Source organism: Elgaria multicarinata, chromosome 1, assembly GCF_023053635.1.
Source record: "Elgaria multicarinata webbii isolate HBS135686 ecotype San Diego chromosome 1, rElgMul1.1.pri, whole genome shotgun sequence".
In the NCBI taxonomy this organism is placed as follows: domain Eukaryota; kingdom Metazoa; phylum Chordata; class Lepidosauria; order Squamata; family Anguidae; genus Elgaria; species Elgaria multicarinata.
In genome coordinates, this window is record NC_086171.1 from 68,559,698 (window position 1) to 68,578,714 (window position 19,017).

Below are 19,017 nucleotides of genomic sequence, written 5' to 3' on the forward strand. Positions count from 1 at the left end.
TCTGCTATTAATTTCATGGGAATGGCATATCACTAATATCACATCACCACTGCTAGTCATAATTCGTTACTTGTTCTTTTTGTTTTTACACCTTTACATTCTAAAACCGCATTCATCCTCATGGTTTCCACCCCTCTCCAATTCACAATACCCCTGTGAGGTGGGTCAAATTAAGCAGTCTCAAGGTCATCTCATGAGTGTCTTGGCTATGCAAGATCTGAGCTCATTTCCGTGTCCCAGGTCTCACACAGTACTACGTATTGCAGCACCCAACAGGAAACACACAGATTGTGAATAAGAGATTTGCATCCTTAATAATTGCTTCACGTGAGCGAGGAAGCTACTGTCCAATCGGAACTCCCAGATGCAAGTACAAGGATTTTAAAGAAAACACATTTAAATCTCATGCTTTGTGTGGTCACCGAAGTGTAACGAACACTGTGACGCTTTCCTGGTCCCCAGAAGATAATGAGGGAATACAGGTTGCTTCTCGCTGCCCCCTCACCGCCCACGGACACAGCCTGCAGGAACTTTAGCCTGAGCTCTCCTTCTTCCCCAGCCAGCTCCACAGACCGCTTTTATATACAATGCCAGCGGCAAAACCCACCACATCCACCACCAAGAAGTCAGGAGATAGCTCCGGCTTCCCTGAGTCACAACTTCCCCTTGTCCTGCCAGCTCCATGAGGTGGTTACTAGTCCCCAGGCAGGTAGACAGTTGCCAGCTTCCCCATACCCACATCAAGCATTATTGAAAAGGAAAGAGTGAAGAGTGAAAGTGTTACTTGTTCTGTACTGGGACTGAACATCCACTTATTATATAATTTTCTCACTAGGAGCAAAACTGCACATATAGGTACCAAAAATATAGGAACGACTGTTCTTCTTCTTCATATTCTGGTAGCTACTCACTTTAATTAAGGTATTTCCAAAATGTATTTTATTGTTGGAAAAAGCTATTCATTTATCCATGCTATTTCTGTCCATAACATTTTAATATGGCCTGGGCTTGTATAGGAAAATAAGGAAATCATCAGCAATTGCCCTACAATTGAGATTTTTTAAAAACAAAAATAATTTATTCTTAAATATGGGCAGCCTGTACATGTAATTGCTTAATATATCTAAGAATTATTTCTTCTTCACCTAAATACACATGCGAATAAAAATCAAAACACAAAGGGAAAGTACATATTTTAGTGATGTACCACCTGAACTGAGGCTCTAAAAGAAAAATTTGCAGTGGAGGCTGGTAGTTCCCATCCCCCCCAAATAGGTTCAGCACCTGATAGCTCCTTTAGAGTTCTGGCTGGTTCTGACCGAAATCCAGAATGATTCACATTTCCACCTAAACTGGAGCCACCAGATTCTACTGAACATTTTGTTTTAATTTCCAAGGTGCTTTATAGAGTATTCAGCCTTTCCAAATATTCTGGTTGGGAATGATGGAAGATGCAGTCCAACACGTCTGGGGGAAAGGACCAGATTGGGGAAGGCTGGAGTATGATATCAACTAGATACAGAGGGTCATCACACGGGGGGAAATCACGTTTCCTTACCATTACTTTTCCGCCTGCCTGTTTGTCCCTCATTACTTCCTCATTCTTAAGGGAGAGGAAAGAGGAAGTAAACAACGTGCACGTGGCCCATTCAGTGGGCTGTTTTGATCGTCCTGCTTCTCCTGCACACAGCAGGAGACAGCGGCAACTTCCATCTCAAAAAATAAGTCAGACTTACTGGGGTGTGTTTTTTGTCACACGAAAAAGGCTAGAGGGGGCGGGAGGCACGCAGGAGGCAGACATCGTCGTGAGAGGGACCCGTGAAAATCCGTGAATGCCCAGCAACAAGTGTGCAATAAAACACTCGTCTGATGATGCCCACAGAGTGTGATATGTCAAGTACATACAGTGCAATTAAACACTTATTTTTTAAAACATTGGGTGATAAAGTTCACTGACTGACTTCAATGTTGTGGTTTTGAATTTAAAGTAGTATTTCTGGTCTGCTATAGTAAAGGAAAGGCTACTGGAGTTATCTAGATACAACCTAGATCTTTAAAAAGTATTCTTATTCGGAAGAAGAAAGATTTGAACACAAAAGACTATATTAAGGCTACAATCCAACACAGAGTTAAGTGTATTTGAAATAAATGGGCTTAAGCATGCTTATGTCTGTGTTGGACTGGATTCTTAAATGTTTACTGCCAAGTTTACTAAACAAGAAATAATAACTTATGACGTCCCCAACGGCCTGATCCTATGAACTGGAGCAGTGAAGAAAGAGTTCATAAGAGTGTCCTGGTGCTAGTTTGTGTATTTATTGATTCATCAGCTTCCCCAACACTAATGAAGTGATGAATCTCCATAACCAAATTACATATGACAAGCCAAAAATCACCAAAACAAAGCCAATTCAATAAAACCACTAAAAATTATTTAAACAAATCCTCAGTCTTTATTACTGTGTATTTAGCATGGTTGCAGGGGACATCTCAAACCTTTTGATACCATTGCCCTATTTCCCTCTGGCCCCCATGTGAAAACACATTGACTCAAGTCAATCGTGGACAAGAAATGGTCTAGCTCATCTCCCACCTCACTCTTCTGGCCCAGAGAAGCCTCAGCGTGTGACCACATGTGCATCTGCAAAATTTTAGGATTGAGGAGGAAGCACTGCTTCATTTCTAGGGAAAATGCTGGTCATTCATTGTCTAGATACAACAGCCTCTGATCCCTCCTTATTCAAAGTTGAGGGAAATGCTCTCAAAATACGTTCAGAGACACGTTAATCTTTTTTTACTGGGTGGGGTGGGGGTAGGGGTTCAGAATTAAGGCCTGGCATGGGAAAAATATGCCAGGGCAGATCCTCTTATGAGTTTATTTATTTATTTATTTATTTATTACATTTCTATACCGCCCAATAGCCGAAGCTATTGAAGCTATTCTGGCACAAATTAAACCCCGTCTTCACCTTTCCTGGCAGTTCAATCGCAGCTTTTAAAGCTCAGCTAAAAACTTTTCTTTTTCCTAAAGCTTTTAAAACTTGATTTTGCTCTGACTTTTATGCTGCCTGTTTGGTGCATTCTCTTCCCCTCCTTATTGTTTTATTATGATTTTATTAGAATGTAAGCCTATGCGGCAGGGTCTTGCTATTTATTGTTTTACTCTGTACAGCACCATGTACATTGATGGTGCTATATAAATAAACAATAATAATAATAATAATAATAATAATAATAATAAGGTCATCAGGGTCATGGTTTAGCAGGACAGGCACATTGTCTCTTACACCACTGCACAATAATCAATCCAGATTATTGAGCACTTAGATAAGTGATAAAACTTTGAGGCCATACTATCTCTGATGATAGACCTGGATTGTAAGAGCAAGTTGAAATCCATACAAACATAGCAAAGTTCAATAGGACAGAGTTAAGCACATGCTGAAACTTCTCCTGCTGAAGTGTGTGTGTGTGTGTGTGTGTGTGTGTGTGTTTTTTATATGCTTATATTCTGTTTTGCTCTTAAAACATCCTCGTTGCAGTGGCTTTCCTATGTCCTCATTAAATAGACATCCTTTTTCCATAATTACTCAGGCCTGAGGATAAGCAGCATATGGTCATATGCATACACACACACACGCTTGCAGGCTTGAGTGAATGGAAGCTTCTCCCACTTGTTTTCCCATTTGTGAATTTAATTTCACACACTCAACGCCCACCATCCTCAATCAAGAATCTAAGACTTAGATTCTTGTTGTCCCTGGACTTGGCAGTCTGACTTTAAGAGCTCATGGTGTGGTGAGTTGATACTCTAATTACTTAGCCATCGGAAGGAGTTCTGAAGGATTTTTCGACTGTTTGCATGGTATCTCATAACCCACATACAACAGCACAAAAGAAAGAAATGCCCATACGAGGATGATGATCATTTTGCAGGTGAGAAGAACTGGAATTCAAGACCAACACAGTCTGTACAAAAGGCAGCAGGGGAAAGGAAGGCCAGGACACCCGAGCAGTAAAGTTAATTTCAAAGTGTCCAGATGTAACACACTCTAGAGGCAGGCCATGCAGTTGATTTACAGCAGCCAAGGAAAATATTATATAAACCATAACTAAGAGGGTTTTGGACATTTTCTGAGTAAAAATATGACATTAAAAAATATAAAAGGGAGTAATTTGTTCACACATACATAATTCAACGGGGTTGTTGTTAAAAAAAAACAAACCTAAAATGGAATAAAAAATGCAGCTAGCCAAAATGTGAATTAGGGTTCAATATCAAAGCAAGGAACCAACCCTTAAATCAAATCGGGGCAAACATAAATTGAAAGCTAGTTATATCATATGCAGAGTGGAAATGAATTTGTAAAAAAAATTAAAATGAGCCTATACAACATTTCAACACAGTTGATCTACTACTGTAATTTATTTATTTATTTATTCATTTGTTTGTTTTTTGAACAGCACCAGAATGTATAAAGCCATACAAAGGCAGGGGTGGGCAATTTTGGGTGATCCGGAGTCATTTTTGCCCTCTGGACCCACTCCCACATGCCATACCTCACCCCCTACAGCATCTGTGGGGGATTAATGGTCTGCTGATAAGCTAAGGAGCACCAAAAGGGTCAAAACTAGCTTTCTTGCAAACTAGTTTTGACCATTTTGTTGTCCCATAGTAACTATGGAGCACTAACAGGGTTTTAAAAAAATAAAATAAAATGGCTGCTCCAGATGGCATTTTACCTCCTCAAATTTTTATTTTCTTTACAATTTTGGGGGGCAGCAGATGACTTATACACATGTACAAGTGATGTTAAACCCCCATAGAGACATGTCAAGAATGCTGATTGAGCAGGGTCCCCAGATGTATGTACATGGATGTTTAAAGATGACTATATACTATATATGTTTTGTGCATAAAGTAAGGAGTTCTCTTTAGGTGAGTGTACCAAATACAATCTCAGCTCTACTGCACAATAATACAATACATTATGGTGGCTTTGCACTTCAGCAAAGTTACATAATATTTCTACAGTTAGAAATAGAGTTGTCATGTTAAAAAAATCTGCTTATGTTTTCCATCATAAGCAAAACAGCGCTCAATATTTGACTGTCAATTTATATAGTAGACCACAACCCCTGAAAACAACTAGAATCTGGATGTAATAGAATCTAAATCAAGCAATTTAATTCCCACTGAGTTCAATGTGAAAAAAGGAACATACAGTATACCTAATTCTCTCCCATTAAAACCAATGGAACTTAGAAGCGTGAAACTTAACTCTGTCTGGATCATGGCCATTGTTGGCTGGGGAAAGAAACATGGGAAGTAGTCCTGAGACACAAGGTATCAGTTGTTAGATTAACAAAACTGTTGTGTTTTGCAAACATAAGGACCACAAAATGCTGTGATTAATGGGGAAATGAATTATAAGCAATCAACTTCTGAAGTTCACTGTAAACTTTGTTTCTGGTGAAATCTAGTTTAATTTAGTAGCACATTGTGCGCCAGGATAAGAACATAAGAAGAGCCATGCTGGATCAGACCAAGGGTCCATCTAGTCTAGCACTCTATTAAATTGTATAGGAAACCATCCAGTGAAGTTTCCTTCCTTATCAGTCTGGTATTTTGCAAGTATTAATTGCATGTTAAAATGTTTAAATTTTAGGCTACTTAATGGATTAATAGCAATGGAAACAACTGTCAGGGTGAATATTTTTAGGAGTAATCATGAGCTGTAATTCAAGCCGCTGTCAATCATAACCTATTTCCAGGATGTTGTCCAAGGAATTCTTCCTATTTGAATGTTTATGGGCTGTTCCCTTTTCACTTTCTCTTTTGTACATCCTCTGAACTCCAGTAGATTTCTCATACATCATATTTTGTTTTTACCAGGTTTTAAATTGTACCTCTGTGCTGCCTTATAAATCAATGCTGGAGAGACTTAACATTTAGCACTTGCTTTCTTTGGAGAAAGTAGATTATTACCCTTTCCAATAATATATATTCACACCTCTGCAAACGAACCTGGGTCTCACTCATTTCCCCAGGAATATTTTGAAACATCAAACCCCAATCCAAGAAGACAGAATTATTGACTCCTAACTCCAGACTATTTCTTCAGTGTCTGGGCTGGTTGTCAAAGGTTGTCTTTTGTGAGAAAAGAGACTGCTTGCTAACCATCTGGCTATGTTAGCTGTGCAACCGAGGAATTGGTGTCAACTTTTGGCTCAGTAGGCTAGGCATGAATCCCCTGGAAAAAGCCAAATTTACAGGGCCAGGAGAATTAAAGTTAGCAGCTGTATGTGCATAATTTCAGGCATTTATCTTCATCACTTGACAACTGAAAAATCAAGTATTGGCTTACATATGCGAATGGGTCATCACAGATCAGACACCACAGACAGAACTTTCATATCAGTTCACATTATCTCAATAAATTTCCAACAAAGTTGGTTTACACATTCAGCTGCAAATAATTGAGGAGAATCTGAATGATGCCCATGCATGTGCAAATTCACCCTTCTAACAGAAATTTAGTTTATCATTCCAACTTCTTCACCATGAATTCTAGAAAAGTTTTCTTGGTTCCTAGTGGCCCAATTTCTAATTTTCTTTTTGTAGCCTGCATACTTGGGCACAAAATTCATGTGTACTTTACCTAGGGTGGAAGACACACAGGTGCTGAATTTGATATGCATCTCTTTAAAACAAAAACTTAAAAATGGACATCCAAGCCTTTCCCAGCTGCTCCTTCTGAGTTATTTTTTAAAAAATGAACAGAAACAAGTACTAGCCCTATACACTTGATTGGATGTTCTTACATTTTGCACTCTGGTATGCATACCTGAATACAAAAAGGAAAGTAAGAATTGGCGCTAAGATACCTTGTTCTGTTCCAAAATGGCTTCCATGTGTTTCACAAAATGTCAGAGCTCTGTGTTAAAACTAAATGTTTTTTCACAAACATCTGCAGGTAAGATTTGTAAAACAGCGAACCATATGTAAATGAATGAATGCTATATAATTTGCCAACAAGAACAATGTGATTCAGCATACAAACTGGCCTTCAGTCATGAGGGCATATAATTCTATTTCCATGCTCAGGAGGGTAAAACAAGGATGAAAATGATGATGATGATGATGATGATGATGATGATGATGATGATGATATACAATTTAATATTTATAGAGCTCCAGAGGAAAAACAAAATGAGGATAATAATAATTTGTATATAGCACTTTTCCTAAGTGCTCAAAGTTCTTCACATAAATTATCACAGTAGTCCTTGTAAGGTAACGTCATAGTTATACCCATTTTGCTGATGGAAGGGCTATGGATCAGAGAATAGTGACTCATCTAAGGCCAAGCATTTGAATCAGAGACTTCCAGACTCAAAGGACAGTGCATTTTAACAGATAATATTTACAACTATCAATTCAGACTATCCTGTTTTATTTATTTATGTTTGTTTACAATATTTATATACTGCTCCCTATCCAATGATTTCAATTTAGAATGGTTTTAGTAATCAGTTTTGCTGCTTTATGGTAACAGGATCAGGATTAGGAATTCCCAATCCTGTTTCAGGCAGCATAAAAGAGAAAAAAAACAGAACATTTCTGCTTTTAAATATTATGGTACTCTTCATTTTACCAAATAACTTTTGGTCAAAGCTTTCCAGCAATGTAAGTCATCCTGAGATAGATGCAGACTATGCTAATCTGAGGATATTGACCTTTCTATTAAAATGTTCCCATTCTGGGGTATGTCTTTTTTAATGTTTGGGAAATGGTTTCGAGATAAACAACGAATTATAAAATTACCAAGACGTATATGGAGAAGTATTGAAAACAACAAATATGCTATTCAGCATTTATGAGTAATCTTAACCCTGATACAAATACTTCTTCTGTTACTCAAAATGAGGGGGCGGATTTGCAAGACAAATCAGGCTTATTTTTCTAACAAATAAACTGATGAAAAAATGTGAAGAATGAACTTACTCACTTTCAGTGCAAATGGGACAGCATCCTTTTCGATTGAGGATCTTTCCCTAGATGGGATAAATATAAACATGCTTAATTGGGGCGGGGGGGATTTGGAGCAACAGTTACATTTTACAAGTATAGAAAAACTCTGGAAACATATCTCATCCTATGAAATTGTCTATCTTTTGTGAACCTGGTCTCAGCAGAAGTAAGAAAGATTAGAAAGTGCAGGACAAATCCTCTCTATGGCCAATAAAATAATAAAAAGCCATGCCTATTGTCAGTTAATTTCATATCTGTCTCTACTATTGCAGCTCCCAATTGAAAGATAGAGACATCACCATTTTTATAGGTAGCAGAAGCAGGTGTAATCTTGGTTTGTAGGGAAACAAACAAACAAAGGATGAAAATGACTAAATACCAACTACTAGCAGCACAAAGAGTTGACATTTATCTGTCTTGCTTTAGCTTTGACCAGACACTTGACCAGTAAACCGTTCACAGAGGCTTTAAAGTAACTAAGAGGACTCTATCGAAACCTTTATATATACATTTTCACTTCACTCAAGATGAGCAATAGTTTTTCTCTTACAGGAGTGTCTGCAGGAGTATCAGACTACTCCAACTGCAGAAGCATCGGCTGGGTCACAACTTTTGATTTTTCACTACTAGACGCTACAGAAACCAATACCAAAACCCATCATTGGAAACTGAGCTATAAGACTAATTGACTGAAGGAAAAATACAATATGATACTTTTGTAATGGTGAAAGGTAAAAATGTAAGTGTAGGTGCCTTTGAATTTAAGAACAGTCAGTCCAAAGATACTCATGCATTCTTCATTCTATTCTAAAAGATGTTGCATGTGGTGTCAGCAGGCACAAATGAAAGAAGTGAAATTAGCATCAGCAGCAACAGCAACAATGTTCCAAAACTGCCTCCAAAGTCCACTTAGTCTCTCCTTTCCTGCTGGTCCATCACAGGCAAACCAAGCTTCAATAATATTACCAGCATCATTTCCTTCTCATATATACCGCAGAATTCCTGCTTCTTCACTTCCAGCATTGCCCCAAGAAAACAGGTTGAGAAGATCTGGAAGTCTGTGGAGCACTTCAAGTTGGTTTACAGGAGCAAGAAGGAGATAAAGAAAGCAGGCCATGCCAGGCTGGAGGGGTTGCACATTCTTAATACATTTGCTCTTTGGGATACCATACAAGAAGAGAAGATAAAATGGTAGAACAAATGAAACCAGATTCTGTGCCAGATCTTGACAACTTTAATTGAAGCGAGTAGCTCACGGCAAAGAATAAAGTAGTTCAGGCTATTCTGCTTTTATGGATGTTTTATAGTGAAGGCCTACAATTTGTTTTATTACGTTTTTAAATGCTATTATAATCAAGGCAAACTGATTTCTTCCCAAAAGGTTTGCTTTTGTCTTTTATGCTTTTCAACATCTACTTGAAACCACTGGGAGAGGTCATCCGGGGACTGGTAGTGGATTTTCATCAGTATGCTGATGACACTCAGCTCTATATCTCCTGTCTGTCATATTCACAGAAGGTTCTGGATTGCACTCCCATTAAAGGATTAGCTTCATAGCTTGGGATTTCTCCTGAACACAGGCTCAGGCATCACCTATGGCCAGGAGTGCTTCTGCTCAGCTTTGGCTGGTGTGTCTACTGCATCTGTTCCTAGTACCACCAGGCCTGTCCATGGTCCTGCTGCACCCCTCTTCAAAGGCACAGTTGGTAGCAATACACAAGAGGGATTTCTTGGTGGCGGCAGCCCAGATGTGAAGCTCCCTGTTCCAAAAGGTTAGATCATCATCTTCCTCTTTAACTGTGTTCCACAGGCAAGTGAAGATATTTCTGTTTCAACAAGCGTTTGATTCTGTTGATGTTTAATTTTATTTATTGAGTGTTAGAGTGTTAGTCTTTGTGTTTTTGTCTGCTGCTGCTTTTCGCTTGTTGTAAATTTAATTGACTGTTTGGTTTTGGTTTTCATGCTTTTTACATTTTGTAAGCTGCTTTTTGCTATTCATTTTTCAAAGGCGAAAAACAGAATATAAATTTCTTAAATAAATAAATGATTAAATAAGCATAAGATCACAGCCAAAATGTGGGCAATCCGCTTAATTGTGTGGGTGTTTTTTTTAAATAAACATCAGTGTTTGAACAAGAGTGTTACTTACATTAAAGTAGGGATTGCAATGCTGGGAATTGTGTTCCATTTACACCCAACTGGATTTTGCATCATTTCCATTCCAGTAAATGGGTGGCGGACCCCTCCCCGATTCCAGAAATATTTTGCATATGGGGGAGGGGGATTCCGCCATTTGTGCAAATTGTAATCCCCACACTACTTCATTCATCCCAGCAGAGCCACATTCAGTTGTCAAAGAATCTATCAGTTCCATCCTTCCCTTTGGCTCTTCCCCAAGGAGGGGTGGGTGGGTGAATGGACACAATAGTGTGTGGAGAGCGTGAAGCTGAACAGAGGGGCTACTTGCAGACAAGTGGACTTGCAATTGTGTGCACTTGCTCGAGTTCATCAATAAAAATAAAAATGACAACACCATTTGCGCAAATTTCAAGATCCCCTCCCCGAAACTGCACAAATTGTCACCAATAATAAATAAGTAAATAAATAAATACTAGAATCTGTGTATTGGCTTGACTGACTAGAGATTGAGTTGACACCAGTAGGGGGAAATGGAATGAAATCTACAGGGTTGAACTGGAAAAGTCAATTGAATTTTAACCCCCCCCCCAAAGTGGAATTATAATTCTTCCCTAAAATAAAGTTATCTGCATTAATAAGTGCATAGCTACAAAAGTTTGGGGGTAAGATTTTAAATGGTTGTTTTACTTTATGTGTAGATGTGTGAAGCAGCTATGCAAATGATCCATCACCAAGTATTATCCAATTTGCCTGTACGGCCTCTTTTTTTTTTTTTTTAATGATGCGTTTTAAACATCTCTAATCCATCAAAGGAAAAGAACGTGAAGAAATTTTCCAGTGATCCTGGCTCAGTGGATAGTCAAAAGCCATTTTAATCTCATTTGGTTCTGTAAATTATTCTTGTATTTCAAATAAAAGGCAAGGTTCACCTCTTTATTTAATATGCTGAAAGGGCCAAACCTTTGTTACGAATTCTGGCAGGAGCAGCAGTGGCTAAAATTAAGAAACATATGGTATTTGTTTTTTTGGAATCCTTAGTTCAAGACGTTAAAAATAACTTAATTAATTTCATTTGAATTAGAAGCTATGGCCAAGATTCAAAGAGCTACTTTAGGCATGCCCAAGAGCTTGGATATGCCCTTCGGGATTTCTGGCTTTTCTTTTCTTTTCATACAGCAGGTCCCTGCACCATAGCATAATTTGGTTTTGAAAATCCCCTCAGTTTCGCAAGTGATTTGCCAGGTGGCATAAGAAACAAAAGCCCAACGCTCCCTTGGGGGCTGGAAACTACTTGTGTTGTTCTTTGAGTCCCAGCCTAAAAGTCTAATTTAGCTTAATTTTGGAAAATCACTGCTGGCTGCCGAGTGGGTTGCAACTTCCTTGTGGAGACATTCAGGAAGCCTCAGCATTTAGGAAAATACAATGCTGCTGCATTACACCAGGCCTGACTATTTGTCCATCTCGCCCCTGGCTGCCAGCAGTTCTCAAGAGACCCTGGCAGACATTCTTTTCTATTACCTGCTACCTGATCCTTTGAACTGGAGATGCTACAGACTGAGCAGGGGACTTTATTTAGGCAAAGCATGTGATTTACCACTGAGTTATTGCCCCTACCTAAATTTCTTAAAAGGGGCTCTCTCTCTCTCGCTTTCTTTCTTTCTTTCTTTCTTTCAGATACCTGGGCTGTTTACAAATTAAAATAAATCAATAGTCACAATTACAATAAAAATGCTATGAATAAAATAAATGCTACTGTAGGGTAAAAACAAACAAAATCACTTTAAACACAGAGACCAGAGATACCAGAGCAATAAAAAAAAAACCCCACCACAGAGGAATAAACATTCACAAAACTTGCAATAGCAAACCACCACCTAAATTAAAAAGCATGGAAAAATGAAAAGGTCTTTTCCTGGTGCCACAAAGATATTAAATCAGGAGATGCTGCTGAAAAGGCCCTTTGATGTGTGACCATGTGCACAGTACATTTGTTGGGGGCGCCCAGAGAAGGATCTCAGATGATGAGCTCAAGGCACAGGTAGGCACATGTGGGAAGAGGTGATCATTCGGGTACCAATTTCCCAAGCTGTGAAGGGCCTCAAAGGTCAAAACTAGCTCCAAGAGACATTCTAGCTCATCTCTGGCTAGATGTCTCACACTTGGGACACTTGGTAAATTGGGAATTTCTACTATCATTTTAAGTGGCGTGGAGAATGTTATCATTGATAACATTGGTAAATGAAAGATTACCAGTTATTCACCAGATGTGAATACAGCTTAGCATCTGTATTCATCTCTACTGTGCTTAGTTGTGGCTACCCAGTTGTGATGAAAACACCTTCTACAGAAACTTAGAAGCACACCCTTCTATGTTTGTTTGTTTATTTATTTATTGCATTTGTATACCACCCCATAGCTGAAGCTCTCTGAGGGTTTACATAAGATAAAAACACTTAAAAATAATAATACAAAAATTTTAAACCACAAAAGCATACAATTAAAAACCACAAAAACATACATTAACCTATTTTCCAGGGCTGAACAGTGGCATTGAAAACTGTTTCTGGGACTGAATCTTGGCAAAATCTGTTTCATAATAAGCCAGTGTGGTATAGTAGCTAGAGTGTTGGACATAGGCTAGGAAGACCTGGGTTCAAATCTCCACTCAGCCATAAAGCTTAGCCTTTAGTGACCTTGGGTGAGCTATTCTCTCAGTCTAACTTACCTCGCAAGGTTGTTGTGAAGATAAAAGGGGGACCAGGGATACTACCCTGATCTCCTCAGAGCAAGGGTGAGCAACTTCTGGTCCTCCAAATGTTTTGGCCTACAATTCTCATCAGACATACCCAATTGTGAGGGATGATGGGAGTTGTAGGCCAAAATATCTGGAGGGCTACAAGTTACCCACTCCTGCCTTAGAGGAAGAGCATGATAAAAAAAGTAATATAAATGTAATGCCTATCAGGCAAAAAGGATATAAACAGGACTTTGGACTTTCCTATCCAATTTTGACAGCTATTCACAATTTAGTGTGCAAGCAAGCAGTGCTGTCAAGTTGCTCTGAGCTTTTGGCAAGACAAAAAGTTGCTCCCTTCAATATAAAGCACCTGTTGTAATAAATCACTTTCATGTCCTTTTAATGGGATCACTACAACACACTCACCCCACAACCCCCCCCCCAAAAAAAAACTATGTCCACTGGGAAAGATCTTAATTGGGCAAACTACACTAGCATGGATGGGAGAGATATAGATGAATGCCTCTTAATTGCACTGGATAGTCTTACCTCTGTGTTTGCATAAAGGAACTGCTGCCATCATCCAAGCTGAAAATGGCAAGAATTCAAGCAAAATTGGGGTCTGCAAGCCAACCTGCTAAGGCTGGTTATTTGAGCCACCATGTTGGCACAGGACTCTGTTTTTGTCTTGTGGAATAAGGAAGTCCATTATTGCTAACATGTGCTGCTAGAGTTCGTTAGCACTGAGGGCTCCCTTAGGAGTGGTCTATGAGATGCAATTCCATTTTGGTACATGAATATTTATAAGCAGACCACATTTGAGAATATATGATTTTTGTAGGAACTTTTTCTTCCCTTCCTTTTTTAGTACTTCAATTTTATATCCAAGATTTTCCCTTTTCTTTCTTTCCTTCCTTCCTTCTCTTTCTTTCTTTCTTTCTTTCTCTTCTTCCCTTCCCTTCCCCCCTTCCCTTTCTTTTCCTTCTTTTTAAAAGACAAAACTAATTAGGATTTTTTTGTTGTTGTTCCATTGTGCAACAGGAGCAGCTGCTGTTGTTTTGTGCCTCATTTGGCACTGGTGTGTGACCAGTCACTTCTCTTTTTGTTTGTTTGTAAGAATAACAGATGTGTATAAAAATTTAATGCTGTCTGTGTTAGGCATGGGACAACATGCCCTGAATGAATTTGAAACTCACCTCAAGTTCATAGGTTCAAAATATATCCATACAATAAATCTCCCAAAATCATTCCTGCTGAATGCAGAGGCCTACACACTGGATTTCGGTGGTCTGTTTTCAAGCAATTGGCTAAACAACCTGGATATCCAAAATGGTCTCAGAGAAGGGTTGGACCTGCTCAGCATACCATAAGGTTTCTATGTGCCATCAGACATCATATGATATTACACATTGCCCAGTGGCCTACACATCTATTTCACCTCTCCTAACATGTATTTGGCTTTCCCCACAGTCATCCAGGGAAGAAGCACCATGAACATGGAATCCTCTATAAGTGACCATGCGTCCGCTTTTACTATCAGAAAACAGTCCTCTATTTTGAAGGCATCCTCTATCTGAAGGGCTGCCCAGGAAGAAAAAGCATGTAGCATAAAATGAGCTATACTAACCAACAAACTGTAACTTATTCTAATATAGAATATTTTCCTGTATCATCTTGTGTGCTTCCAGAATTAATCAGGGATTTTTAATTCCAGTAGAATATTTTTTCAAGTTGTCTCCAAATACAGACACAAAACATGAAATGCTTCCTTAGGGCAACCTACTTCTCTCTCTTTTTTTTAGAGCAGCCTTTCCCCAACCTGGTGCCCTCCAAAGGTGCTGAACTACAACTCCCATCATTGCAAGTCAGTATGTCCCATGGTCAGGAATGGCGGGACTTGTAATCTCAAACATCTGGAGGGCCACAGGTTGAGGAACACTGTTCTATAGTCTTCCCAAATGCAGGGTCTGCCCAATACTTTTCTCTCATACACATCTCCCATATAGCAACGTGATTGATGACAAAAGGGACACTATCCGTTACAGGTCTAGAACCAGAGCATGTGCCAGGCACTTTCAGGTTTTGGTCGTTATCCTTTGATCTCAACTGCTGAACATGTAAGAAAAATCCTCTATCTTAGTCCCCTAACACCATATATCTGATATTCAATAAATAGACAACCTATGCCATGTGTTGAAAACTAATGTTGACATCTGAAGAACTGTCTGGATTAGGTATTCAAGATTAATTCATTGGTTTAAGACAGTCTATTTAAAGTGATGCATCTGTTTTGGAGTTCTTTGATGGATCACATATCTTAATGCTGGAAAACATGATACTTTAGAACAGATGTGCGCACAAAATAGATCTATCCTGATGTTTTGGACATCAACTCCAAGCATTACTGATCACTGCCCATGCTGGTAGGGATTTTTTATGAGTTAGACTCCAAAACATCTGGAGATCTAAATTCTGCCTGCCCTTTCTCTAGAACAGCATTCCCCAACCTGGTGCCCATCACATGTATTGCGTAGCAACTCTCAACATAAGGAGATGCTCTAAAAAAGAGAGAAGTAGGTGGCCCTAAGTTGTTCGTCATCAATTTTTCACAGCCCCACAGTCACCTCTGCATATCATATCCTCCATCCTGCCCTCATGGTTTATCTGCTTTGGGAGAATGAGCATTTCATTGGCACTTTCTGCCTCCTTAGGGAGGACGTGGCATTAAGACTTGTGAGCCTTAACTCCCAATTTCCGTGCTTTTTGGTGTTTGGTTGAAAGCTGTAGAGCCTTAATGTTGTTTTGTAAACTATAGTTTTTTTGTTCAATGAATTTCATATATACTAATAGCAAACTCAATTCTCCAAGTGGTGCTCTTTATGTAGGCAAAACGGCATAATCCATGCACAAGGTTTACAGAATTACAAAATATATTTGGGGGGGGGGGGGGAGCCAAAACAGTCCATTCCTTTTCCTTCACCATGTATCATGTTGTTTTTCGTTTGTAAGCTAACAGACAGGGACTGTCTTGTTTTTATTGACTGTTTTTAAGTTACTCCTGTTTTTAAGTGACAAGCAAGATAAAGATGCTTAAATCAAGTTAAATTATGAAGACTGAGCATAGAATACTAGTGGACTGATGGAGAAAAACTGGAAATGGAAGTGACTGGAAACCTCAATAGGAGCACTCCATACTGCATTATGTTGTTATAGGTCCCACTTGCTAACAGTGACACCCACCCACCTCCACCACCACCACCCTGTGAAACCAAACCAGTCTGGAATAATTAGAGTTGCCAACTTCAAAAATTCTGGTTTCTTAGCAGAGCTAGGTTGGTCTGGTAACAAAGCACAGGGCCACTGGTAGCCTCACATAATGATCACTGTAAGGTAATTTTTTTATTAACATCCAATAGAATCTACTATGCTATTGAGTTTCTGATTATTATTATTTTAAAAAGATTTTTTCAATACCTAATGGATTTAGATGCAATGTTATAGCTTCATTCCCTCCCCCACCCCACTCCCACAAATAAAGACTAGTATTAGATTACTTAAGCAGTCTTAACTCAAAACCAACAGGAAGTGTTTTTTGCTGGGAAGTAACATGAGGCTGTTTCAGATGAGTGCAGTCCATTATGGCTGATGACATGGTGTTTTTATGGTGCATGGCTCTGAGGAACATCCACTGAAAAAACTGCGAAACAGCCTAATTATTTTTGGTGAGACCATGTCTTTTTTTCCTGAGCACAGAATAACTACAGACACTGTAATAAGGTAGAGTTCACACATGTATAAGCCATACATACTAATTCTGTCATTCTCATAAGAACACTAGAAAAGGTACGTTGGCGAAGTTTAGAAAATGATCCTAAATCCTAATCGAATATGATTCCATCACCCTATTTTGGAAATATTTGAATCAAAAGACTAAATTAGAAAAAAAATATAAACTGTTCTTTTTTTCAGTTTTGCTGACATAGAACCAACCCATACACCCGATTTTCTACATGTGCTTCAGCATACTTTTTCTCAGCTTCCTGGGGCGGAAAGAGCCTGTAACTCAGATGTACACATGTACCTAGTATTTCTGCAACTTTGGTATCTCTAAAAGGGAAGGAATTAACAGGTGGAGCTTAATGACATAGTCACTATTTTTGTGGCATTGTTTTTATGCTGTTCTAATCAATATTGTGTCGATTTTATATATGCTACCTTGAGTTTAGGAAAGGGCAATAGAAATGTCATTCACAAAGAAGTTGAGTGATCATGACCTCAACTGTACGCAGAGAGGCACTGGAATACTATTTTCCCCATGCAAATGGGGACACATGTTCTACTTTCCCCATGCAAAATGGATGAATGCAAATCTGAGGGCATTTATCTGTAGGAAATTCAGTAGTACTGGCAAAATGTATGAACCAGCCCAGTATTTGGACAACATAAAACTGTTCATTCATCTCCACCAGTAGGAGCAGATTAATAACTTATGCTGCAATTCTTAACACACATGAAAGCAAACAAATTTCACTGAAATTAATAAGGCATATTTACAAGTAACGGTGCTTCCAGATAGATGGCTCCTAGAGCTACCAGTCAAAAGGCACTGTGCCATTATTCCATTTTTCCCTCCTTAATGATTTTTGGTTGTAAGGAAAAAGATGGAAGAAGCGATGGGAAAACACGGGAGAGTTGTGCAATTGTACAATTAAAACCCTCATCTGGAAGCCACTTAAGACCAAATATTTTTAAAGGGACACTTCCAAGCACAAATGGAAAAATAAATTATGCAAAAATGGGACTAGGAAAGTCACTGGACTGGAGAGTAATGCTTAGAGGAAAACAGACAAATTGTAAGAAATAATGAAGAAAAGCTATGCTATACTGCTCTGGATATTTTACTCTGTCACAGAACCAGAAGTCTAATTATGGTTCTCCTTTTCCCCAAGCTTGCCAAATTTTCGACTAAAAAGCCCCATCAATTTATAAACAGAAGAAAGAAAAAAAACATACTCATTGTTACACTCACATGAGGGCAGCTGCTGACTGGAATGCACTGCTTCTTGCGACACTCTGTCTTGCCTTTCACACAAGCACAGATGGTGCAGTTAACGGAGGACCACATCTCTCCATCCTGCAGGAGAGAGAACATGATATAGCCATCAGCTGGGGCAGCAGAAGGAAGCTGTTCCAATAATGCATCATCCTGTTATACAAGGGGAAAAGCAACGTTCTCCCTATTGGAGTTATGTCATTGTTTAGTCTAAATCAGTTATGAGGTGTCCATCTCCACCCAGTTGGATTAAGGACAGAAACTCATCAGGGATAATTTTTCACTCCCGTCCTTCCAGATAGGAGAGTATTATTCCACACTTAATGAAGATACATTAGAATTTCCTATCAACAACCTGATTAGCTGCGTTTTCTCCTGAAAAACAAGCACATTGCGATCACCCGGTATCATGACTGCCTCATTTGAGATGACCTAATTAGAAAAATCTGATTCAATGTGGCCACTGTGATTGGCATGTTTAAGTTATTGCATGTGAAACTATTTGATTAAGATGTCAGGACACAGAGCATTTATTCCCAGATGTGGCATCGTTCCGCTTTAATCCAGGAATGTACTTAATATGGAATTCAAATTCAGATTACTTACAGTGCTAAGGCAGACACCCGATCTACTAAACATCTGAAAATGTTTAGAACAGATACAGAGGGGAAAAATTACCTACATTCTAGCAGGTACAGATATGTTTGACTGTACCCCTCCCTTCCAAAGGCTCTGTGACTCCAAAGTGTTGCTTTAGTAATGCCCTGGCTCACTTCCTTATGGACTGCATGTGCCAAATGAGGTTCTTAAAGCATTCTCTCACCCACCAGTGGTTCCGCACTAGACCTTTTACAGCCAGCATATGGAAGCTTTTGATTTATTGGAATACAATGAAGGTGGGGCAGATAGATACAAAGCAGTGTTATGGCTTAGTATGATCTGGACTACAACAGAGATTCCAGGAGATGGAGTAAGGCAATTTTAAAAAAATCAATATTGTTAACAATATTTAAGAACTGTCTATTTTTTCCTTCACGTCGTTTGTTTTATATA

At 38.9% G+C, this 19,017-nt stretch overlaps 1 protein-coding gene across 1 annotated transcript in view; it reads right to left on the reverse strand.

Annotated features, from left to right (window-relative positions):
* The window catches only part of BMPER (BMP binding endothelial regulator), a 190,351-nt gene that overhangs the window by 63,308 nt on the left and 108,026 nt on the right, over positions 1 to 19,017 (reverse strand). The window contains exons 10-11 of the mRNA XM_063129831.1: positions 17,941 to 18,045; positions 8,013 to 8,058 (exon numbers count right to left, since the gene is read on the reverse strand). Of these exons, the coding sequence (XP_062985901.1) occupies positions 8,013 to 8,058; positions 17,941 to 18,045 (151 nt within the window). The remainder of the gene's footprint in view (positions 1 to 8,012; positions 8,059 to 17,940; positions 18,046 to 19,017) is intronic.